This window comes from Benincasa hispida, chromosome 6 (assembly GCF_027475165.1).
Source record: "Benincasa hispida cultivar pf3 chromosome 6, pf3_genome.v1.1, whole genome shotgun sequence".
Lineage (NCBI taxonomy): Eukaryota > Viridiplantae > Streptophyta > Magnoliopsida > Cucurbitales > Cucurbitaceae > Benincasa > Benincasa hispida.
In genome coordinates this window covers 50430702-50457554 of record NC_143483.1, presented here as the reverse complement: position 1 = coordinate 50457554, position 26853 = coordinate 50430702, and the positions used below count along the sequence as shown (strand labels likewise).

The following is a 26853-nucleotide window of genomic DNA, read 5'->3' as shown; positions in this document are numbered from 1 at the left end:
TTATTCTTTATATCTGATTGTTTATTTTATATCTGTTAATATCTAGCATTATGAACCATCTTACTTGAACATGATTTGATCTATAGGTTGTACAATTTGGGTTCTAAAAATATCTAGCACTATGGTGTTAATACTCTGCATATCAGAGTTTTCTGCTCCACTGGAATCATAGTTGGCTTCAATATGTTGTGTTTGGTCTCTGATGTTATAGTTTGCTTGTTCATATTTTTTGCTGTTATTTCTGAAGAAATCTGCTTGGAAGATACCAAACTTTCTGATTAGCACCATGGATTCGGTAAGTACAGGTTCAAGGATTTGAAAGGTGTGCAACCTGTTCTCATTGAACATATATTCAGGTTCGTTTATCCTCCTTGCATTCTAGGAAGAAACTATGTCATTACATTCCCCATTGATTTTGATATCTATGTTGAACTTTTGCTGCATTACATTAGCCATTTGCATATTGCCTCTAGATTTGTTTTAAATGATTTTTCATGTGCTTAAAAACTCTTTTAATCATTGTTCTAATTACTCTGGCCGTTTCACATTTTCGCCTAATTTTGGTATCATTGTTCTAATTACTCTGGCTTTTTCACAATTTTGTCTAGTTTTGGTATAGTTTTTGCTGATGTAAATAGACTGTTATTTCATATGTTCATGTGGTACTTGTTAAATTCTCTCTCAAACTAATTTGAGCATAGCTCCGAGGTATAAATGACACTGATTTTTCTCTCGTGAGTTGATGTCCTTGCGATTCTTTTATTACTGGTAGGAGGATTAGAAAATAAAGAAGGGTAGGTTTAGACTCAAAATGGTGACTTTTTTTTTTTTTTTCCACAATGATATTAGAGGACGAGGATCGGAGATCATTGTTCAAGGAAAGAGTTCTTGGTGATTATTGTTTAAGTATATAATTACCAAAAGAGCTGTAATAATGGCTGATGAGCATAATGTGAGGTTGCCAACATGATCACAGCACAATCCTACATATTGTCAAAAATAATAGAAGTGTTCAACTTCTTGTTATGCCCTAAATAAAAGTTTAATGTGAACTAAAGCAAGCTTTTTACATAATAGTCAATGTCATAGGTAAAATTTTGAGAATGACAACTCAAAGTATTCCATTGCTCACGTTTGATAACTATCTTGGTTTTAGTTTTTTATTTTTAAAATTAAGCTTATGGATAATCCATCTACCTCTAAATTTTTTCATTTTTATCTATATTTATCAATGATTTAAAAAACCAAACCAAACTTTAAGAACAAAAAAAAGTAATTTTGAAAAAGTTTTTGTTTTTGAATTTGGTTAAGAATTTTACCATTGTACTCGAAAAAGATGCAAATCGTCAAATGTGGAATGTAATAGGCTTAATTGCTATAATTTTTAAAAATAAAAATAAAAAATGATATGATTATCCAATGGAGTCTGAATTATGTGGATAATGGAACCACGAAATAAACAGTATTAAGAATATATCTCTTCAGGGAAAAGTCTTCAAATAACTTTTAGAAAAAGAAAAAATAGAGATGCCATTACAGATCTCTCTCCGATCTCTATACACTCAATCCAACCAACTGACCCACACCCTATCCCTTCCCTTCCTCTCTTTCCTCCGCTGCACAATGTCCACTTCCCGCGACATCGTGAGCCCTTCAACCACCCGCGTCGGTTGGATCGGCACCGGCGTTATGGGCTGCTCCATGTGCTCTCACATCATCAAAGCCGGCTTCAAACTTACCGTCTTCAATCGCACAATCTCAAAAGCCCAGCCTCTCCTCGATTTGGGCGCCAATTTAGCCTCTTCCCCTCTCGCCGTCGCCGCCCAATCCGATATCGTTTTCTCCATCGTCGGTTACCCCTCCGACGTCCGCTCCGTCCTCCTCGACCCCACTTCCGGCGCCCTCGCCGGTCTTCGCCCCGGCGGCGTTCTCGTGGACATGACAACTTCCGAACCCTCACTCGCCTCTGAGATCGCCGCCGCTGCAACCGCCAAAGGCTGTGGGGCAATCGACGCTCCGGTATCAGGCGGCGATCGCGGCGCCAAGAATGCCTCTCTGGCGATCTTCGCCGGCGGCGATGAAAGCGAAGTCCGGCGATTGAAACCATTATTTTCCCTGCTAGGAAAAGTGAATTACATGGGTGAAACTGGGAAAGGGCAATTTGCGAAGCTGGCGAATCAAATCACCATAGCTTCAACAATGGTGGGACTGGTGGAAGGGATGATTTACGCTCATAAAGCAGGGCTTGATGTGGGTTTGTTCTTGAACGCCATATCAACAGGAGCAGCAGGATCAAAATCGCTGGATTTGTATGGAAGTAGGATTCTGAAGAGGGATTTTGAACCTGGGTTTTTTGTGAATCATTTTGTGAAGGATTTGGGAATTTGTTTGAAGGAATGTCAGAATATGGGGCTTGCTCTTCCTGGATTGGCATTGGCTCAGCAGCTTTATGTGTCGCTTAAGGCTTATGGGGAAGGGAATTTGGGGACTCAGGCTCTGATTTTGTCTCTGGAACGGCTCAATAATGTTTCACTTGAATCTGCCCCAGGTGGCGACGGTGGTCGCAGTGGTTCTTCTTGATTATGCGCCGTCTCTGCCGCCGCTTAGGTTCAAAGGCCACTGATGCTTAGATGATGTTATGAGGGTAATCTAACGAAGATTAGCGATGGCTCATACTAGTTGAAAAATCTCAATAAAACAACACCAGAACTTTTGTTCAATTCTTGCTCTATTTCCTTTTCAGTCACTTCTGAATGTTACATCATTTCGATTCTCACATCTTATTCTATAGATAAAGGGTTTCTACGAGTTTAATATTTTCATTATGGCCCCCACAGCCTCAAAGATTTCATTTCTATTCTTCCTTTTTTATTTTAAGACATTGTCACATTGTAAGGAAATTTTGTCAAATTTCTCAAAAATAAAGAATCTCTCATGTATTTTATTATAATAGAATTTGTGTTCAATAACAAATAAAGGAAACCAAGTATGCTTGTAGTGAAGAAATGGTAGATTATGAGGACGTGTTTAACAGCACATTCTAGTCAACTCATAGTTTTATACTTAATTAAAAAATAAGTCAATCTTCACATCTTAAGTTCATTACTATTATATGCCAACCTAAACATGATGTAGAGGATAAAATACTAATTATCATTCCAATGATTGATGGCTCAATCTTCTGCTGGTTGAACTCAAAAACACTTTCAAAGCTACCATGGAATAAAATTTGAAAAATGGACAATAAATAATCAGGAAGAAAAAAGGATGGAAATATTTCCTCTATCTCAATTCTCAAATTGAAGATAAATCTTTCTATGAAAGATAATATGCAAAGACACATTGGATGTTTTGGTTGCAACATCCAAAATTCAATAGCAGTACAACCACATTGCTTATGCTTTGTGCCCTGTTTATTTGCATAGCAACCACGAAAAATGATCCTTAGAGCAATTTTGTACCCTCCCTTTCTATTGGCTACGCTGTTTAAAGGTTCATCCGACCAGAAAACTTGACTCAACTTTTGTATGCTCTCAATAACCATAAATAAAAAAGGATTGGGAGAGAACTCTTGAGCTAGGGTCTAAGGCATCAGAAAGTGATAACATGCAAAGGAGAGCAGAAAATTCAACAAAAAATCTAAAGCTTCTGCCACTCCATAATATACTATCTATAATTTGATCCTCCTTTTTTCTCCTCCCTTAGGGCTCATCTACCTCAAGATATTGAGAGTGAGAGGCTGCAAGCAGTGCAGCTCCAATGCCTGAACCATCGTTGGAATGCTCAATGAAGACATGTCCAGCTACCTCATCTCCGAGTAGCTCCTTCAGTGTATTTTCCATGGTTGTTCTGAATTTAGTGTAGTGCTCATACAACCCTCCATCCAATGCTACAACAGACTTCTGTTTCTCCCCAACCCGGACTGTGTCTCTTCCCAGTTTCTTCAGGATTCCTAAGATACCAGCAGCAGAGAGGCGGGCGCCCCGTGTTGCAACTACGTCACAGAGCTCCACTATGATTTTTCTTGTTTTCAAGGAGGTATTAGATATCTGAAAGTAAAGCAAAAGGCATAGAGTGAGTAGTTCTTGTCAAAAGCAAGGAGAACTTTTTGAAGTCACAGATTTTCTGGGTGGATGTCTAACCTCCAAGACATCTTTCAGTTTGCTTCCAACAACTTTGAGGTCGGGCGACGTGTCATGATGCATGGCAGACATGTGAGGAGTCCTGCAAATTTTTTGAGCAAAAAAAAAGTTACATTTGCAAGTTGAAAGGGAATTTTGAGATTAAACTAAAATGGCACTACGGGATGATCTTTTTAAGCAGTCTATTCAAATCTGAGGTGAACTCTTAACAGGTAGAAGAGGCAAGCGTTTCTTTTTTTTCAAAAGAAAAGTTGACAACAGCCATGTATATTAACATAAGCCCAACGTGAAAACCATAATACAATCTAACCATTTTTGGGGGGAGTAATTTAAGCTTCAGATTTGAAGAGTTAGTTTCAGATCAACATCAATCTAGATGATTACAGGGAAACAAAATATGATCATGGACAATAGATTGTATCTTTTAACAAATAACACAACCAGATGGTACTGTATACCTCAATATAAATGGAATTTTCAGTTTGGGTGGAACAGTTTCGCCGAAGAGAGCCGCTTCTTCAGCCATCTTGAACAATACTCTACGTACAATTTCTCCCAAGTACATACCAGAAATCAACTTCTCGAAAATCTGCAAGTGGTAATGATGATAATTATTCAATGCATTTCCAGAAAACCATTTCTTTGAATGATGCTGAGATGAAGTTTGTATTGAGAATGATTTTACCTGCTCTCCAGGGTTTAAACTCTCAGCATCCAATGCTTGATCATATTCTGTAAGTGACAGATGCGAGGACCGGAAGTTACCCCATTCCATGTTAATTACCTGCATTAATATAGATGTCCAGGTATCAATACATTGATAAAGTCATGCTTACATCTTGGGATTGTACAATTATTATGATCAAAGAACTAATAACAAATCTCCCAATCCACTGATCACTTCTCCTGATTTAGGGAAGAGTGCAGGAGAAGCTTGCAGGAATATTAGCTTGTCAAAAAACAAATAACAAATCTCGCAATTCGCTAACCATTTCTCCTGATTTAGGAAGTAGCCCGTGCCACTTGGGAATTGCATGGGCACGCTCTACATAAGCTGCATTTGTTCCAGTGCCTAAAATCACAGCAGCAATTACATCGTTATCATGGTATCTACCTCCTGCTAATGTTCCAATCGTGTCGTTTACCTATATCTCAGAAAGAAGAAAGTCAGCACAAAAAATTCATGAACTCACACCCACCACATCCCACCCTGACTCACAAAGAAATATGAAACTGTGGAATGGTATTGTAAAACTGAACATCGTGCATTAGCATCAGAAAAAGGAAAAACAAAAAAAAAAAAAAAAAAAAAAAAAAAAAAAAAAAAAAAAAAAAAAAAAAAGGAAAGGAAAGAAAGAAAGAAAGAAAAGAAAAGAAGGAGAACCATGGGGATTACCAATGCTGTTACACGCATGTCGAGTTTCAGTTTTTCCATGGCTTTGGTTAATTCACCAACCACATCCTCCCCAACCTGAAATAGTATCAGCCAAGAGACTACCGAATGTCAACTTTCAATAAAGATCCAATACTGAAAATCAAAGTTTCAGGTGCACGGAAAACTCCCGATGAGATATATGCAGGTTTCATATACTTTTAAACAATCATTTACTCTACTCATTGAATCTTTTAGACGATGAACAGCATGATTTATCTAAATGTGAACTTCTTGTATGGAGTATAGATTCTACATCCGTGATCCAACAACAATCCCTGAAGGAACTATCTAATCTATATTGATAGCATGGGAAGACGATTTTACTTCTCTATGAGTCGAGGCCTGTTTTCAATGCATAGAACAAGCATGGACATTTCACACTAGTCAAAAACGTAATTAACTCATTGATTATCTTAATTTTCACTTGAATTGAATAGATCTTCTTCTAATTCAAAATATTATATTGCCAGCATGACACACATCAATGCTAAATATGAAGTCTAGCAATCCAATAGTAAAATCTCTTCATCTTTCCTCATCCCAGAGAATTAGGTAGCAAAGAATTCCATAATGGGGACAAGAGTATAATTCCGCCGTATAACACAAAGCAAATTCAACATGAACACCCTAAATGAAGCTAATCAACTTTTGGAACATTACCAGAAGGTACATACAATGAACATTAGTAAGAGTATGGTTTTGATCCCACTTACTTAGGACAATGATGGAAAGATAATATTACATAGATTAAAAGGTCCAAAATATGGCTGTCTATCAACATTAAAGAATAAAGCTCAAGGAATTAGGATTAACCGTGTCTTCAATGTTGAAGCCTTTTGTCCATTTAATAAGTGTCCCCGATGATATTGATGTTTGTCTCACAGGGAAGGAGAAAGTAAAACCCAGTTCCCTTTGCCTACCCGGTGCTGGGTGAAACCCTTCACCTTCTCCAGCAACAAACTTTGCAAGTGCTTGAGCTATAAAATCAAATAGAGCCTGACAGAACCAGCACCAGATACTTCAGCATATCCTCCATCCTAAGGAAATCCAGAGAATAAATTCAAGAGGAGAATACTAACTTCTGAAGACCCAATCATCAAGTGTGGAGGTATCGAAACCTCCTCAAATTCTTGCTTGACAACTCGGTTGTCCTTCCCTCCCAACTGCACACGCAACACTCGAAAATTTGTACCGCCAAGATCCAATGCATAGAAGAGCCCTTTTTCATCTCTAAATTTATGAGGAAATTGTCATTTTAAAAGACATCATCCATGCTGGTATATGCCATATACAATTAGATTCAGACCATTCTATTAAACTTTTGTATCCCAGTAACTTTGCACCTTGCATTTGATGTGTATGTATCAAATTACTATTCTAAAATAAAAGGAGTAGATTCAGGTAACTTAAAGAGGGTAAAACCAATCGAGATTTGAAACAACTTCAAAAACAAAAATGAAGATAACAATAATGTGATGGATAGAATAAATAAATAAACAAGAGAGTAACATTTATAAAAGTCATAGTAACAAAATGAAAGAACTAATGTAAATTCAAAAGACCAATAACTAAAATGGACAGCATGAATATTAGATGAAAACCTCAAGATAGATCTAGGGAAGGACTGCATAATCGTGCATATAAAAATTAGAAACTTCAAACTCTCCAAATCACAAAATGAACATCAAATGCTTCGTCGCCTTTTGAAGGCCTTTGCATGAGCTTAGAAAACAGTAAGTTCAAAATGAAAGGAGAGACATATTCACAGATTTTTTTGGTTCGAGATCAGCAATTGAACCATTCAGCAAAGATGGGTACTTGTTCAAACAAAGAAAAGGCTTCATAGTATTGAAACGTCTCGAACAAAACACCACTGACAGACACAGACACAGCCACCGAACCGAACAAATAGATCTAATAAAATTCAGAAGGCAAATCAAAATGGAACAGAATAAAGAATAATTTGGTGTACCCGGTTGGGAGATTATCGACGTAGCTTATCAGCATCTTGAGCTTGCTACCGCCTTCGGATGCGAGGCCGGCGTGCATCTCGACGGTCATGGCGTCGGCCACCTGCCTCAGTTTCCCAATAGGGGTTCCACACTTTTCCTCAAACTCTCTCAGAATGGCCATTGCTCGTGCCCACTTCCCAGAGTTTCTCATTCGGTGCCGAACCACCAACGCCGCCGCTGCGCAAACCGCAGCCGCACACACCACCGCCGCTCCCACCGCAACCTTGCCCATCTGGCAACGAACGGAAACACCCCAAACTCTAATTCAATGAGAAGGTCAGGCGCGGGGGCAAAAGCCGCACACTTTGTCGTTTCTACTCAGGCAAATTCTTGATTCATCAAAATGCTTCGTGTCAGTTAATAGTTTGTAGGTGCCAATGAGTCTGAAAAACAAGTAGAAATGGAGAAAAATGTATTATTTATTAAAAAGAAAAAAGAAGAAAAAAAAAGAAGGTAAAATTAGGGATTTTGAAGGAAACCCAAAGAATTTGAGCGAGTTTCCAGCAAAATCGACCTTTTTCTCGGTGATTTCAACACCTAACAGAAACCCAGAAAAGTGATTAATCGAAATCATTCTACCTTTTTCGAGGGAAAAATTAGATTGTTTACGGACATGCAAGTTCTTATCCTGGACCTTCGGTTTAATTACAGCTTTGATAATTTACAAAAGGTTTTTTCAGAATATATTTTTGTATAAAGGTTTCAACTTTTCTTATATTATATTACACTTGATGCAAATTTCAATTCTTTTCTTATTTTAGTTATTATCCTTTTATTTCAGATAAGAATATGGCTTCCACTTACAGAATTGTCTCTAAAGAATAAAAATGGAAATTTTGATTTAAAGAAAGGGAAGAAAATGATGACGATATTATATAATATTACCTCGGATCAAATGCGTCTAAAATGATCGCCGGGGAGGACAAAAAAGAAAAAAATATGTAAGAAAAGCTTCTAGACACATTTGGATGCATATAATTTGGACATCGAAAAGGTTAAATTTATATTCGATATATAAAATTAATTATCCTATATTTATTTGTTATTTCATGAGTTGCACAAGAATATGTTGGGCAGATTCAAATTTATGGAACTCATTTAACTAATTTTCACCCATTATACAACCACAAACCAATCAAATATCACATAAATTTCTCCTATATATATACATATATATTTCACTTATTCTTTTGATTTTTAGAATTATTAGTTCCAAACATCAAAAACTGAAATTTATAAAACTTGGGAGAAAAATATACTGAAAATAAGCTGGTGGTTTAATCCTAACATCAGTGACTCTCCAATATTATAATTAGGGGAGGGGGGAGAAAGGAAAACGACCCATCCTGTTGATCGTAACATTTATTCGTATTTTAAAATTAAAATGCTCATTCCAAATATAAAAGGTAAAAAGGGGGAAAAACACACACACACACATCAAGTTGCAAATATGGAATACAATGATAATTATCCATAATTTATTAATTAGGGTATTTATTTAGAAATTATTTGATTGGATATGATTTGGATAGTTATGAGAAAAGATCATGCAACAGTAGAAATATGAGTTGCATCAAAAAGCGACCTCCACATTGGACTTTGAAAATGAGGATTTTCCCCCCCAAAAAATGTGTATTTGCTCAGATTAGCTTATTGAGTCCGTCGGTTTTTTCTTTGATGGGTATTCGTTGATTTGACTTGAGCTTTTAGACTATCTAATTGTATGGCTAAAAGCTTTTTCGAAGCTTTTCTATTGAAATAATCGAATTTCCGTATCAAACTTACATATCCATGACATTTTATTTTCATTAAAAAAAATTATTTTTCTTTATGAGATTAAATTTGATTATTGCCATTAAACCAAACATAGTTCAATTGACATATAAATGTATTTGTAATTTGAAAGTCTGTCATTCGAATATTCTTAGTAAATAAAAAAAATAATAATAATAGTAATAAATTTGGATTATTGCCCCTACAATTGGAACCTTGATGAAAGGGGTAATTATTACCTCGGTTTTATGACAGCAAAATTTCACAAAATTAAATTTCAACTTGCAAAAATAGTATCGCAGGCACAATTTAGGCAATGTCTTGAAGAAAGACATGATAAAATAAATGTCTACAGAAATGTAAAGTATTTTCATCTATAAAGAGATTCTAAGAACGGTTGAAGTAAAATTTCCCCTCAAAAAATGAAAAGAAAAATTACACCTCAGATATTTCTGTCCACTTCCATCCAAATCTATCGAATACGATTTGATTAAAACATATTATGACATATTTAATATCTTAATAATTAGGAAGTTAAAGAAGATATTGAGATGAAAATTTTTTGTCTGATCAAAAGATGAAGACAACCTGATAAGACGAAGAGCCCAAGAAGCGCTTACACCAACACAAAACCATAGAGTTGCTAACCTAAGTTAGTTGTCATCACTATATGTAACCAAGTAATCTATAAATACATCTCTTCTCTAAATAAAGAAGGCAAAAAAATTCCAACAAAATTTTGTTAAAATTCAGATGGCTCCATAAAGTAATGTTCTTTGAATCTTGTAAAATTAGTGTTAATCTATAAGAAGGAATTATATCTAAGGAGAAAATATATTTTGAGACAAACATGAATCATTGAGTTCAGATTTTCTCTCATTTTCACAAACTATCAATTACAATGTTATTTTCTATATAGATGTGATATCCACGCATGCATAACAACAATTTTATAGATTTTATGTTTGATTTTCAAGCAAATGTTTTGTTTAGAGAAGAACATTTTTTTGTGCACTTAAGTTTTCTAATTTATGTTTTGACACTTCTATAACACAAATATAGAAGATAAATGTATTTTCTTTCTTTATGCCCTGTTCATAAGTGTGATTCTTTAATAATTTTAAGTGCTTCTAGTCTCCTCAAGTATGCAAGTGGTATTCAATGAATAGATTTTGACATAAATTTTTTTTTGAGAATTGCAAACATTATAACCATGTGGTTGCATATTTAGTGTTGACTTAAATACAACATGGTGATGTTTGTGAGTTGTTCCAATGTTTCACTACAACTTTGAATCTCTACAATTGATGAGCCATTAAAGGTGCGATTCACTCTTGAAAATGGATTAATACAATTAGTACATTCTTATCATTAATGAATACTTAAAAGTGAAGACACAACATACTTACGAGAAAAGCATATGGCCACATGTCAGACAACTTCATATGAATAGCTTAAGTTGTAAGCAAGTTAAGTCATTATACGAACAATCAAGGTCAAAACCGTTGAAAAGTTATTATTGAGAATATTAAGATGCTTGAAGTACACAAAAATTATGGATTACACTATTTTAGATATTTCGTTGTGCTTTGAAGATTATTATTCTGTGAATTGGATATTTAGCACTAAAGACTTAAAATCTATGAGTGACCACAATTTTACTATTGGAAGGTTGAGCTGTGACTTAAAAATCTTCCAACAAATGTATATAACACAGTCCTCAATGGAATTTGAATTTATAGCTTTAGACAAAGCCAAAGAAGCAAAATGAATTTGATTTTTTTTTTCAACAAATTACAAATCGGTGTAAGCGAGTACTTGCACTATGCATACATAGTGATAGCTAAGCAACTATTAGAAGGGCTACAAAATTTTATATACAATGGTAAATCTCGAGTTCTCGACAGACAAGACAAAAGCATAATACAATCACACAATTAGTTTCTAATGGAATAATCACTATTGATTTTGTAAGGTTAAAAGATAATATTGAAAATCTGATTACAAAAGGCCTAACTAGAGAGTTGGTTGTTGGATTGTTCTTTCGATTTAATGATTTCAATTAAAAAAAAAAAAAAAAAACCTAGAGTATTAGTTAAAAGTTAATCGAGGAGAATGAAATTAAAGCATATCTAAAGGTTGATTAGAGAGACAACCCAACTTAATTGACTAAAGATCAAAAGATTTAGGTTCAGAGAAAAACTGATTTCTGGATGACTTGACGAACATTGTGTTTGAAACTTTTTTCTTACCTATTCTAAAGATGAGATATTGCAAGTGTGATTTTTAGGGTAAGCGTTATGCTTTTAACAATTTTTATAGTTGATTCATGAAAAGAACTTATACGATATTATTTATAAGAAACACCTATGTGAGTGTTAAGAAGTCACTTCTTTGAGAGTTTTAAATGTGAATTCTTAAACACTTATGAAAGCAGACGATATAAGGCCAAAATGAACATAATCATGAGACCAAACTTTGTTAAATGAGAAACTTCTAACTTCTATGACAATTCAAGACATCAAGTCCACTGATTAATCAAATATTTTACGACTTATCCTAATACATGTTTTTCGTTCAAGGCAAAGTTCCTATCACCTATGTGGGAGATTATTAGACTATATGGTATGTGACACTTCTATGAGTAGCATCTTTTCACATCATCTTTTCGCATTGGCGGATTGTATTCCTTCATCCAATAGTCAAGTCTTTTCACTTTTCTTTTTCAATCAATTTGTATAAGAGTCATAACTATCCGAATGACCACAAATTAGTTTATAATATGTATTTTTTCCATTTTTTTAAAACTCCCATCAACGTTTGGTTGATATTTAGATTACTCTACAAAGTACTGTTCATTGAACCATAAGGTGCTTCAACCATAAAAAGGCAGTACAATCTATCTTAGAAGACTTGCTCATTAAACTCAGACTCTAAATAGAGTAGAATTAGAGTAGAATTATTTCAATGAGACAAGATGAGTCCAATTCTCTTAATTAGAAATTATCAATGGTAATGCTAGTTTCTATATTGATGTGATATTCACATGCATTGTACCTAACAATTGAGGTAATGTTTCCTTAATGTATAGGAAGCCAACTCTACAGGACTATCCAGGACTAGGGGACTTTGCCACGCAGGTCCTTAATTAGGTGCTTGTCACTCAGTATCTAGATCCAAATAAAATCAGATTCCTGATACCACACGTTCTCAGAACAGTAGTTTTCCTTTTTCGAGTAACAGATTGTTAAGTAAGACATGGCCACGTTTCTATGCCTGGGCATCCCTCCAATCTTTTCCATCTCGAATGGTTCTGAGATACCAAAAAAGCATAATAGTTCGTTCTACCCCTTTTTCCTGTCAATGCTAGATTGGTACTCACGAGAACCGAACACATGGAGAAGGAGATGGGTAGGACGAATATGCCTAATCATAGTGATCAGAATGATTTGATTTGACATTTATGCCCGAGAGTTCTCAGTGCACCACTGTATAGAACATTTGAAAAACACTTTTTAAACCTTCAACTTTTAGCAAAGTGGCGATTTATTCATTAAATTTTAATTTGTAACAATAGATTTCTCAATCATTTGGTAGTTTATGAACACATTTAGTCTATAATCGGTTTATTATCTCAAATTTTCTGCAGTAATCATATCTCAATCATTCAAAAAAGTTCAACACTCACAAAAGCATATTAGCTATAAAATTCTGGTAGAACCAGTATCAGATTCGCAACTACTATTCAACAAATTCTGCGGGAGAAGGAATAACAGGTAAAAGAAAATTTCCAAATGGGGAATCAATGATCTTAAAATTACCAGTGCAACCGTCTTGTTTGGCCTCTGCCACAGCAGAACTCTTATCCTGTAGGATCCGAAATTCACTTCCACTAGCAACTGGAAACTGTGCAAATTCAAAGTCATCATAAGCAATCTAATGCTTGATAAATAACCATGTTAATTTACTATGAAGGCAAAACCAAATAAATAAAAATTCTCACAGTCGAGCCTTTAGTTGATGCTGAAACTCCTTGTCTCTCTATAGCAGCTGAAGATAAAGATCTGCAATAGAGAGGTTTTACAAATGAACTCAACTCAGAATAATTAAAACAGCAAATACAAAATTCCACTGTTCTTTTAATCTTTTATTTCATTGTTAAATAGATCAATTACGAAGGTGCAATCCAATCCAGAAGTTGAGATAATCATCCAAAAGGAATATAATCAAAATTGTACACTATTAAATTCTCTCAATCGACAATTCAATCTTCCAAATCCAACACAAACTCATTTCTCAAATTAACAGCAACAAAACTAAGACACCTAAACAATTGAAACGTCTAAAAGTTCAATTCAGTCTCCGCAGTAGCCTATAAAACCATCAGCAGTAACTAACATCAATCTACGTCGTAATCTCAACATTCAAAATTGTAAAACCCTCATATCCTTGGTGCTTCATCATTAACAACTCACGGCAAGGAAAAATAAACTGAAGCGAACAACGAAGAGATTATCCCTTTACACAACGGCAGTGGCCGTGAAGGAGATGCAAGAATTACCGGCGGGACAGCGTCTGATCGATTTTTCGACGCTTGATCTGAGACGAAGGCGCCATAATTTCCCGGTCGTTTCGCGGCTTCGAGACTTTCCGTTCCATTTCGAAAGAAAGCCCAGTGGATCCGGGCTGCGCCGAAGTTTGACAAACAAATACAAGAAGATTAGTTTGAGCCAGGCCCATTTCATGAACCCATTAGTAATGAAAAATTGCCAAATCAAAGCCCAATAAAAGGGAGGAAAGCCCAGTGGTTAGTTCTCCCTAGCCGCTCAATGTGAGGTGGCATCTCGAAGCTCAATCAAGGGAGAAGATGCCCAACAATCCATAAGCGGCCCAATGAAAAAGCCCACTTTCTTGGTCTCTCTCTACGTAAAACGATTAAATCTTGAACTTCTACATCTATGCGTAATAGGTCTCAAAAAACTTAAAAAGTTTCTAAACCTTCATTTCTATATTTAACAAATAACTTAAAATATATCAAAATTAGATCATTCACTAATAATTTGGACCTTTCCCGATGCTGCAAACCATCGAGATTAGTTGAAAACAGTGTCGGCCAAACTTTTCCCGACAATCAATTCCAGATCGTAGGCAAAACCTTGTCGACGTAACCTTCCTCAATGGTATAACAGCTGTGTCGTAGGGAAAAAAATTATCTCGACGGATGGAGAATGGAGATTTTATGTCAACCCTAAATAACACCATTAGGATAATTCGCAAACCCCGACGGCCGTAATTTATAAAGACTGTAAAAAATTTCGCCCGACAGTGACTTTATTGGGTGAATTTTTTTTTTCTGACGGTCTTTATAAATTACGACTGTCTGGATAAGTGACTTTCGCGGACGGTGTGTTTTCATCGTCAGGATTTAGTGGCTTTTTCCAACCCCATGGACCGTTGGGGGTCTGTTTATTAGCATAAAAAAAAGATAAAAAAAATGTATTAAATTATGATTTTTCCGAACACCTTGTATGATCGGGATTATATATTTAACCATCGGAATTAAATTTTTTTATTCTTTATTAATTTTTTTTTTTCCAAATGTCGTTTGAATCTTACAAATATCATTCAAACTAATATAAAAATTGCTAAAATCAAGTAAATGTTTACAATAGTAAATAATATATAGAAAACATGTTTGAATTTCAAGAGTTACTAATACTATTCATCTTAAATTAAAACAATACATCCATAATTCCTTAATCCAAAATAACATTACATGATAGCATTAGATCCTATCGGGAGATGCATCTACAACCTTATTCCACAATTCCTAAATTGAAAATAACATTAACATCTACAACCTAAATACGTTTGTCGGGAGATGCATCTTCAATATAAACCCCGAGGTTGCAACAAAATACAAATTTAAATAAGTTTAATTCTCAATATACCATATAACAATCTCAAAATGAATATAGAATTTAAAACTCAACTAAGAACATTAATGAATTGAAACAAAGAAACTCAAACTTGCATATTTCAATCTCAAACTCAATATAGAACTTAAAACAAATATAAGAACATTAACAAATAAAACTTACTTTAACTTTAAACCTAACATAGAACTTAAAACCCAATCTAAGCCCAACGAACTCATAACTACATATTTCAATCTCAAACCTAATATAGAACTTAAAACCCAATTTAAACCCAACCAACTCATAAGAATTGAAACAAACCAAGACATATCTACATTTACTTAAACTTATATATACATTTATTTAAACAAACCAACTTACCTCCCCCCTCTACTTATTTTCACTTAAATTAAGTTTATTGAATCCCAATTCCCCCCCCCCCCCCCCCAAAAAAAAAAAAAAAACAAATATACAAACTAACATAATTTAACACAAGCTGAATTTCAAACTCAACTTCGGAATACTAACTATACTTTACATAACTATACATTTATGTTGTTACCATGACTGTAAGATAACAACATACACAATCTTCTAATTAGTTTACTACGGAAGTTGAAGAGTTCATACCTAGTTCGATTGATCTCTCATGAGTTGTAAGAGCATAACTTTCCTATCATCCATCTCAAATTGTCTTTTTGTTTCCAGTTTGTCTAATCTAGCCAGAGTCTTTGATTCTTCTATCTCTTATTTTTATTCCTCTATAACTTTTGATGAGGATGCACTGGATGATGATTTACTTTTTTTGTTCATTTTTTTTATCCTTTGGTGTCTTATCAAGGCCCACTCCTGTGCCCAACACCTGCTCGCATATTTTTCTTCCGATATTGGTTCAAACCCTTCTTGGGTGGAGACTTCTCTTAGCTCAACCATTTGACTTTACATCAATAATTAGGACTAATTATTGTATGAAAATTGTATATAAATAAAGTTACATTGCGAAATAAAAACTTACATATGCATAATTAGCAGCCTGATTAACAAACAAATGATCACTCTTATAGTGTGTTTGCTTAAATAAATCCACTAGATCCATTGTTTGACCGCCGGGTCCTCTTTTGTAAAACAATTCACATAGAAGATATCAATAATATTTTCTTAGAAATCAAATATAGAAATACTTTTAATATTATCCTGGATTCTCCTATGCGTATGAAAGTCTTAGAACCAGCTGTATGAGGGTACCTTTGGGCTGACTAATTCCTTTGATTAGTCTCTGCCACTTTCTAAGAAAATGAGTAATTGAAATGTAAGTAAAAAAAAAAAAAACCATAAAAGTTCGTACTTTCCATTTGGTGGATTCAAACTTGTTGCATAAAAAGTGTCAATCTTCTATGTCGTCTTTAAGTCGATCAGGTTGGTGTTCTCGTGCCTCTTCAGGACTAGCATATTTTTTTTTTATAGTGTTTGTATAGTTCCCCCCTATACTATTTGAACGGAACTTTTCATCAGTTCATCGATGAAATTATTGACCAATTGACTAGACAAGTCTAACACAAAATGGTTCTGAATTAAGAAAGAAAAGAAAAACTAATTAGTATCTCTACAGATACAGACACATATATATGATTTGTAAAATATCAAATAAACATCTTATCAATAATCGACTTTTAACTAGCTCGCTAGTTTCTGTTGGTACCTATCTCCATGATCCATAATGAACAGAAAAAGATTTTCAAACGTTGGTACCAATGGCATTGCTAAACCTTGTTGCATTGTTGCAAATTGGTTTCTCCTATACAAGGTCGACCTCGATAGGAATTCTCCCAAATTGTTGCACATATTTATCCAAATCAACGTTTCGAGAGTATCCGCGTCCAACCCTGTTAGTCATACAACTAGACTCTGAAGAAATTCTACGTCGTTAGTTTAATTAAATATTAGTTTATATACAAATTACCAATTATGGAGATCTCCTCCATCTTTACTTTTTAAAGGCACCATGATCCTGCTATTTTGTGTACTCCGAAAATTATTACGCTCAATACTATGATAACGTACTCCATTAACAATGCATCCAATGTATGAGCGCACTTTTGAACTTGACCCCATCGCTAGCGAATACATATCATCAGACATATCTTCATTTTCACGCAATGAAAGAACTTGTTAATTCAGTACAACACAATAGATCTTAAAACTAATGTCACCTGAATTAATTCAATTGAATTTTTACTTGTCTTTTAAAGTCATACTTACATGAGATTTGAACCAATCAAGAAAACCTCATTGGTGCCTTCTGTATAAATCATCCTGACTTTGAGCTTCATATCGAATTAGTCTCAAATATTGCCTATAAGTAAGAGACGTGTCTCAATTTTATATTTCACATTTTGTATCAAAATCATAATTACAATAAAATGTTTAAAACATACTTTCGATAGATTTTATTTCCATGCAATTGTTCAAGATGTACCAATGTGCATTGCATTTCTCTTCTCTCGATAATGTCCTTACTCTTGATGCTCCTAATAATGCACATTTTTTTTAACATTAAAAATTCACCACATATCTCATCATCTGGAAGTCTATCATCATTTCTTTCATCTCTATTGAACCTCATCTCAATTTCAATTATGTACAAAGAACAAAATACCAACGATTCAATCATTATATATGCTTCTACTATAGAACCCTTAGGACGTGCTTTGTTTCTTACATATTGTTTGAATATCCACAAGCTTCTTTCGATAGGATACATCCAACTATAACTAACTGGAACTGCAACTTTTGTTTCATAGGAAAAATGGACTACTAGGTGCACCGTTACATAAAAAAATGCCAGTAGAAATATTTTTTTCTAAATTACAAAGTACGATTATAATGTCTCTTTGTAATCGACCAAAATTCCCTATAGATATTGTTTTTGCATATAGATCATAGAAAAATTTGCATAGCTCAACGACAACAGTGGACACATCTTTTTTTAAGTATGCTCGAACACCAATTGGAAGAAGCCTCTGAAGCAGAACATGCAAGTCATGAGTTTTTAGCCCCCATAGCTTTCTATCTTCCTCACTCACACATCTTGATATATTTGATACAAACTCATTAGGAAATTTGACTGATTTCATCCACTACAAAATGCAACCTTGTCATTAGTAGCCAATATATATGCAACATGTGGCTTTACAACTTTATCTCTTACCTTTTGCAGGTATAGTTCTTTTCGTATATTTAGTTGTATCCTTACTCTTTTCCTCAATATTTAACAATGTGCCTACCAAATTGTCACAAATATTCTTTTCGATATACATAACATCCAACTTATGTCTCAATAAAAGTTTCAACCAATATGGAAGTTGGAAAAATATACTTTTTTAATTCCAATTTAAACTTCGTTTATGTTTTTTATCATGTTTCTCTAGATGTTTAGTAAGCACGAGAAAGTTTAACAAGTTCACTTCTCGTAAGATATTTTCCCTATCCATGAAAAGTGGAGGTGATCTATGTTCCACTTTTCCATCATATTGTTTGCTCTTGCGCCAACTGTGATTATCTAGAAGATAACGTCGATGTCCCATAAAATATTATTTTCCTCTTAGCCTCAATGATGATGTATCCTCTTTACAAATAGGGCATGCTTGGTAACCTTTGGTACTTCATACAGATAGGTCACCATATGCAGGGAAGTTATTAATAGTCCACAATAAGTACGTACGTAGTTGAAAGTATTCACTGCTAACACAATCATAAGTATGCAAACCATCATTCCATAACTCCTTTAACTCTTCAATCAATGGTTGTACGTAAATATCAATTTCTTTTTCAGAATATTTTGGACGAATATAAGAAGGGAGACAATGAAATTTGTCCCTTTTATGCATTTCCAAGGTTGCAAATTGTAAGGAATGAGCACCACTGGCCACATACTATATTAAGTACTCATATTTTTTAATGGATTGAAGCCATCTGAAGCTAGTCCTAAACGAACATTTCATGGGTCTGAAGCAAACTAAGGAAACTCAGAAGACACGTTTATCTTTATGCCACCTCATTTCATGTGCAATATAATTAGATGCAAATAATTGATTCAATCTTGGTATGAAAGGAAAATGTTGTAAAATTTTATATGGGATCTTTTTACTTTTTTCAGATTCAACTTTGTACCAAGATTCACCACATACTGGATACTGCTGAAATTGACAAATTCTTTCCAATATAGGATGCAATCATATTTGCAAGCATGAATACACTCATAACCTAGTCCTAAGTCACGTAATTTTCTTTTAGCTTCATAAAATGAACTAGGTATAGATGCTCCAACGGAAAATGCTTCTTTTAACAATTCAATTAACAAATCAAACCACTTGTTAGTCCAACTGCTAAGAACTTTAATATGCATCAACTTCACCAAGAACAACAATGAAGAGAAATTTGTAAAACCAGGATACAACCGGTTGCGTTTTTCATTTATTAAGTCTTCAAATAAGCTTGAATTGTTATCTCTTTCCTGGGCATTGGTGTGCATCTCATCCTTGTTTTCTTCTTCATTTACATCGGCAATTGGACACTGTAGATCATTTATAATATTCAAAATTTCATTTTCTTCATCTATAACATTCATCTCTATCGTACTTAATCCATCATCATGTGTCGAATGAGATGTGTGACTCTCGTATCCCCTAGACAAGTCGATTGGGTCTCCATGATATACCCATTGATGATACGATGGAGAAATTCCATTAATGAATAAATGTTGTTCAACTCCATCTATTGGCTCCCACCTTACATTCATACATTTTCTGCATGGACATCTTGTTTTTATCGAGTTATTAACATGAAGTTTTGCAACTTCAAGGAATCGATATACTCCTTCTGCATACTCAGTTGATAACTTGTTCCTAATCTTAATCCACTCTTTATTCATAAGTTGTTCCTAATCTTAATAAGTTGAACTTGTATGATTTAGACAATAAGCTTAATTTCAATAATATAATTAAAAAAAAAAAGGTATATGAAACCTAAAAGCTTCTTATTTTATGTCGTTCAATCCTACTAAATGAAAATTTAGTTTTGGTATAGTAAACCCTTTAATGGAGGGTAGGTTGTGTGCCAACAACTAGATTATAGTTTCTAGACTAATTCATGTCCAAATGTGTTTGACACATTTTGACATATTGAGCTTGAAGCCATAAACGTTAGGATTTTGTAGTAAATCTAGAAATCAAAATCTCAAAACAAATATATGAGCTATCTAAGAAGCATAGATATGGTAACAATTCATTGATTTGCAAATCTCAGAGAATTTGGAAACTTTGCTAATCCATTAAATATGTATGTTTAATTATGTTATATAAGTTTGCAAAGGTCAGAGAATTTGGAAATTTTGAATTGTTATATAAGTTTTAATTATGTTATTAAGTTATAAATTTATATCATCTTAAAGTTGTTTTTTAAGTTAAAACAAGGATATTCTAATTCGTATTATTTGTAGAAAATCCCCTTATTTATGATAGAACATATTACAATTAAAATTTTAACTAAAAAATAATACATTAATGAAAAGTTGGTTCAATAAATTGTGCAAGACTTGAAGATAAAAGTAGACTTAAATTATTGACATCTACGACAATAGTGACGTCAATAATAAATATAGAAATTGTGATCAATAAGATAAGAATCATAAAAAAAAAGTTAATTCAAATCCAAGAGAGAAAAATTTACCTTACAACTTTATTTATATAAATAGAATCTCTCCATTAAAATTCATAGATAAGGTAAATGCACCATGTTATCACATTTTCGTCTTGCCTAAATGTTTGAAAACTAACGACCACAAAATCAGTATCACACACAAGCAACTTTGCTAACCCAAAAATGAACTCATTTATGATAGCTCTCAAAACAATCCCTGTTAATTCTAAAATGGGATTAATTCTAATAAAAACACAATGGCACACAACTAGTCCTATAAACAAAAAAATACCATCAATAATTGGAAAAAAAGAAGAAAAAAAAAGGGGAAAAATATATTACCCAGATTGGAGGGCGAGCGGAAGGTGAAGAAATCGACGCTATGGGTTTCAGAGATCGAAAGAATGAAGGAGATCAAAAAGAAAAGAAAAAATTGTGGCGAGGATTTTTAACGAAGTTCTCCCGATGATCGTATGATAAACCGTTGGAATAAATGCCAATATCTCGACGATAAATCAAACACTATCGGCGAAATTATGAACTCCCGGTGATCACAGGCGTTCTGTCGGACTAACAGAACATTTTTCCGACGGTATTTTGACACCACCGTCGGCATAACTTCACAACTTCCCATAAGTTTTTTATTGTAATAACGATCACTCGACGGTCCCTCCAATACCGTCGGCCAAAATACCAACGCCCCATGGTCGCTCAAATACCATCGGGCAAACCCAATATTCTCCCGACGGTTACTTGCATATTGTTGGTCAAAATTTACCAATTTCACAGAGATTATTTTATTTATATTTCTTATTTTTTAAAAATCAAACTACTCCTGACGGTCACTCGAGCACGGTGTTGCTCTGACCGTCAAGAGAACATAAACATCACCCAACGCTCCTGAGGCTGTCGGGATAGCTGAATAAGCTCGATGATTGGTTTATAGACCGTCGGGATAGATTGGTTATCCCGACGCTAGTAAACGATTCGTCGGGATTGAGTTTCTCCCGACGTCACCATTTCACCGTTGGGGGAAGTGAGATACGCCGAAGCCTTTTTGTGTGTATAGAAAATTTTTGTTGGGAATAATGAAAATTTTAGTAGTGATTGAACTTTCAAATTTGTATCTACTAGGTCACAAACATATTCAAGATTTCGTAAAATTAACAAATTGATTAGACAAAACTAAATTGAGTATCAAATAAGACATTAAACATTAAATTGGTGAATTTAACAAAAACAAAATGCAAAGTAAGTGAATGACCTTTACAGAAAATTGATTGTTGAAAGAAGTTATTGTATAAAATCTTGAAAGTTTTACCTAGTAAACCAAAGGCTCCTTGGACTTGTAATTTAAGAGATTAAAGTAGACATCATTGGAAGGTCCCAAGTGTCAAGGTGAGAGGTGGTAGAGAATAATGGGAGAGGCATTAAATGAGAGGTCTACCCTTTTTGTTTTTCCTCTAAAATATGTTTGTGTTCCATTCCATCTATTACTTCCCAATATATATAAAATGGTTTGGCCATGTGTTTCAGAGCCATCAGTTGGTACTCAAGGAGACATACCATGCCCGTTTCGTGACAATTTTACTATATAATAATTGCTCTCTACTCCCATCTATTCATGCTCTACATTTTTAATATATACCACACTCAATTTTCCTTATTATATTCATTTAGTATTCTTATCAATTTTCACTCCTTTTTTATATATTTAAGTGTCCAAGTCACTTCACATATTTTACATGCACTTCAACTATTCTTACAAAACAACCGTCTGATCTTACTACATTTGGTCATTGTAGCCATTTCATGACCTAAACACGTTCCTTCTAAATCTTTTGTTATATCACCGACCTTTATTCATGTTGAGAAAAACCTTCCATGTACTACTACCACATGAATGAACAGAAAAATAACAAAGAAATAAAACTAGAAACAAAAAAAAAAATCAATGTGGAAAAGCTGCAAATCGAAATAAAAAAAAAACCCACAAATCTGAAAAAATTCCACTAGGTGAAGAGATTATTACAATCACATATAAAATCTCTCCTTGACCCTCATTACAAGAGCACTTTCTCAAAACATTATACCACTCACACAATTGAGCTAGTACATGAAGCTTAAAATGGTTCCAATTGGGATGATTTGAAACTAAAGACAAACTCCTTTTATAGTGCTTGAAGCTCATAATTTTTTTGAATCTTTCAGATATAAGACAATACTGTTCTTCTAATGTTCGGTCAAAATCTAACAATTCATCAGCACCCAATAGTCAACTTTTGATAGTTCACACAATTGATATCATCAGTATAGTATAATAAGTTTTATGAAGAGAGAGTTGTAGAGTTTTTGTGCATTATATTCTAAAGTCTAGGGTTGGAGATAGTCTCTATGTAGGTTTTGTGATATATATTTGTAAGCTGAAATTCATTATTAATTTATTAGTCATGAGGAATATTCAAGAACTACAACTTGAGTTAGTACATACTATGGGAAATGTTGCATGTTAGGTGGACAAAACCCACTTTCTCTCCCAACAAATTTATGTGCATGTGTTTTTTTTTTAGGGAAAGAGAGGGAGAGAGAGGTCTCAAAGTTTTTCTTCTCTCTCAAAATAGTACAAAGCTTGCTAGGGCATGACATGATGGGAGAGGTTAGTTGTTGAATGAGAAGAGAGAGAGGAATATAAGGGGAGAAAGTGAAATAAAAAGTGAAAGAGTTTAAGATAAGGGAACATAGAGAGAAAGAGGAATAGTGATAGTGTTCACTCACAAGGACACCATGTGGGTTACATCATGGTCTAAAATCATCTTGTCTTCTCCATTTTCCTTCCCTCTCTTTCTCTGTATTTATGTATTATATACCTTATTATTTCCTTTCTTTGTATTGCATATCTCTAAGAAATGACACCCCATATTCTTATTATATATATATTGGGAGTTATATCAATATAAATCCTAAACTAGTAATTGTATCAATTTAAACTCTGAACTTTCATAAGTGTATCCAAATAAAACATAATAGAAGGTTTAAATTGATATAGTTATAAAAGTTCACTGTTTAAATTGATACACTTATAAAAGTTTGAGGTTTTAATTGATATAGTTCTAAATTTGGGGTATAGATTGAAACAACCCAAAAGTTTAGGGTATAAATTGATACACTTATTAGTTTATGGTTCAAATTGATACAATCTCCAAACTTCAAGGGTACAAATTGATATTTGCTCTATATATATATATATGTGTGTTCAAGAGTTTTTCAAAAGGAGAGTCCTAGCTTTGATCTAGCTTGAAATAAGTTAAATATGTGTTCACATTTGGGCTAGTTGAGAGTGCTTATAAAAATGGTTAGAAACTAACGTTTTATACACAACTATCCCAATTAAAACCAAATATCTGTCAACATGTCAATATATTCGTCGATATATTCATAAATTGAAGGGTTCGATATGATAGTAAATATCCATGGATATATATAACATCTTTTAAAAATGTTTTACAAACATAAAAAATTAAATGTCATCTATTTAGTCGGATAAAAATATGAATATTAATAATAATATCCATAACTTAGTTTGAGAGTAAAAACAACTCAACTATTAATATAAATAAATTTTATAAATTCCGTGACTTACAAAAATATCGATAGTTTATCAATATATCTGTAAAATTAAAATCTTGATATTGATATCGACATTAAAATAAATACCTTATGTTTGGAAATTAGAGGTTCTATAAGCACGTTCTTGTTGAATTCGAACTACTGTTGCAATATTTTTTCCTTTGTGTTTAACTTGTACGTTACATTATCACTCATTAATATTAACCAAAAAAATAATATGCCTAAGTTTTCCAAAAACAAATCTTCCCAAGGGTATGTTTGGAATAAGTTTTTAAATGTTTAATTTAGAAAATAAGTCATTTTAAAAGAATGTTTGGTAGTCGCTCAAAATAGTTTTTCAAGTATTTGGTAGCCACTCAAAATAGTTTTTCAAGTATATTTAAAATTCATTTTTATCAAAAGTGTTTAAATAAAAATTAGTTTTTTTTTAAAAAAAATTACTTTTTTATTAAGTCAATCGAAACAGATGCTAAATCTATTAAATTGTCCTCCCATAATGTCGTCTTTCTCTAAAGTTCCTTCCTTTTTTTAAAACCATAAAAGTTTCATCATTTTCTTAACAACAAGCCTGTGTTTTGTTTTTTTTTCAATTCATAGAATGTGAACGATCATGTACTTTACTCTTTAGTTATTATTTAATTCATAACACTTATTCTTGTTACGGAAAAAGGTTCTAGAGTAAAATCCGAAGAATAATAATGAAGAAAGGGTGGGAATAACAAATCACTAAATATATTAGGATAAAAAATACGAGTAAGGATAGAAGAATTTCTCTATATAAAAAGAGAATTACAGAGTTTCTTTACTTTAGAGGAGTATCGAGCTCTCTTATAAGAAAAAACTGATTTCTCTATTTTATCTCACACTTTGCTCAAGTGATGTGAGATTTTGGGTTAATTTCTCAACTCCTACTTATTTATAGCCTAAAGAAATCTAGCCACAAAGAAAAATCAATGACTCTAAATTTACCTCGGACAATGTAGAAGATCTAATGGTAAAAAATTAATCTTAGACAAAGTATGAGATCCAATGACCACAAATGGACTCCAAGAAAACTTCTATGGTAAATTTTGAAGATACCCAATAAACAATAAATGACTGGCAAGAGAAACAACAAATTTTAAAGTTTCATTTGAAAAAATGGCAAATATGTTTCAAAATTATAAAAATAGCAAAACAAATTTATATAATAGAAAATACTAATTAGTAAATTACAAAACTACCATAAAACAATAAAATTAAGTACAAACAAAAATGCAACGATACACTGATTCAAAAACAACACAAATACACTCTACCTGAAGTAAAATTAAAAATCACCCAATATGATCCTTAATGCTTCCCGTGGGAGATGACGACCAGTCGGTCATTAATTAGAAAATTATGGACGTATACAACAATAGACTTCCTCCAAGGTGAGAAAAGGAAAGTTGATTTTACCAGTGAAGTTGTTGTTGGCAAGTGAATATGTAAAAGAATTGCAACTTTAGGACGATGTGACCATTGAAAGTATGATTGCATTCAACACCAAACCAGTTCTAGGGAGTTTCATCATCTTCATTCCATGTGACCATTTTGCTCATTTGATCTTGAAAGCCGTGGAAACAAAAACAGGGAACATTTGTGCGAGCGAAAAAATGTCGGCAACCTGGTGAGAGTGGTCATTAAAAGCTAGCCAAGACGATGGAATTCAAGAAAGAGTTACTGAACGAAAAATTAATCGCATCGGAGCGTTTCCGCGGGCGAAAGGGATCAAATAGGAAATGATACTCTGAATCATAGAACTATAATCTATTGAAGATATAAGATTGCAAAGGAGAAAATGAGATTTGGGACGGCTAAGTGAAGAAGATGAAGGAGATGAGATTTAAGGTTTTTTGTTATTTTCTTTTAATAAATAATGATGATGATGATGATGATAATAAGAAGAATAATAATAATAATAATAATATTAATAATATTGATATTAATAATAAACTGAACAAAATATATATACACACCCATATGTTTCAAATATTTAAAGTTTAATTCTCATTTATATGTTTTTTTTAGGTTCAACAAGCCATTTTTACATGTTTGTATATGAAAAAAATGAAAACATCGAAAATATAAAAAAAAAAGGGTAAGTTTTTGTTTATTCGGATTAAAAAAATTCGATAAGTAGTTAAATAAAATATAAATTCAAATATAATTTATGGAGAAAAATCAGGAAAGGAGTTCGTTTATTTACAATATTCTATTCTATAAGC

The 26853-nt window shown here is 33.4% G+C and overlaps 2 protein-coding genes across 6 annotated transcripts; one reads left to right on the top strand and one right to left on the bottom strand.

Annotated features, from left to right (window-relative positions):
- Positions 1 to 1497: 1497 nt before the first annotated feature.
- On the bottom strand, positions 1498 to 14078 carry LOC120079453 (hexokinase-1-like). Of its 5 annotated transcripts, XM_090314965.1 has the most exons (12): positions 13924 to 14078; positions 13366 to 13426; positions 13175 to 13268; positions 7550 to 7823; positions 6657 to 6807; positions 6391 to 6573; positions 5539 to 5613; positions 5132 to 5287; positions 4828 to 4926; positions 4601 to 4731; positions 4143 to 4224; positions 1498 to 4049 (listed from the first exon to the last, which is right to left on the bottom strand). In XM_090314965.1, the coding sequence occupies exons 1-12, from the start codon at positions 14019 to 14021 to the stop codon at positions 3702 to 3704; spliced, it is 1752 nt and encodes a 583-aa protein (XP_090171091.1). In that variant the 5' UTR covers positions 14022 to 14078; the 3' UTR covers positions 1498 to 3701. The 5 variants fall into 5 exon arrangements, with proteins under 5 accessions (XP_090171091.1, XP_038889567.1, XP_038889569.1 ...); XM_039033639.2 differs by lacking the exons at positions 13175 to 13268; positions 13366 to 13426; positions 13924 to 14078 and adding an exon at positions 8475 to 8625 and having other exon boundaries at positions 7550 to 7972; XM_039033641.2 differs by lacking the exons at positions 13175 to 13268; positions 13366 to 13426; positions 13924 to 14078 and adding an exon at positions 8169 to 8327 and having other exon boundaries at positions 7550 to 7972.
- Positions 1528 to 2720, top strand: LOC120079454 (6-phosphogluconate dehydrogenase family protein). Its single transcript, XM_039033644.2, has one exon. It carries the CDS (start codon positions 1528 to 1530, stop codon positions 2578 to 2580), a length of 1053 nt encoding a protein of 350 aa, XP_038889572.1. The 3' UTR covers positions 2581 to 2720.
- Positions 14079 to 26853: the final 12775 nt, after the last annotated feature.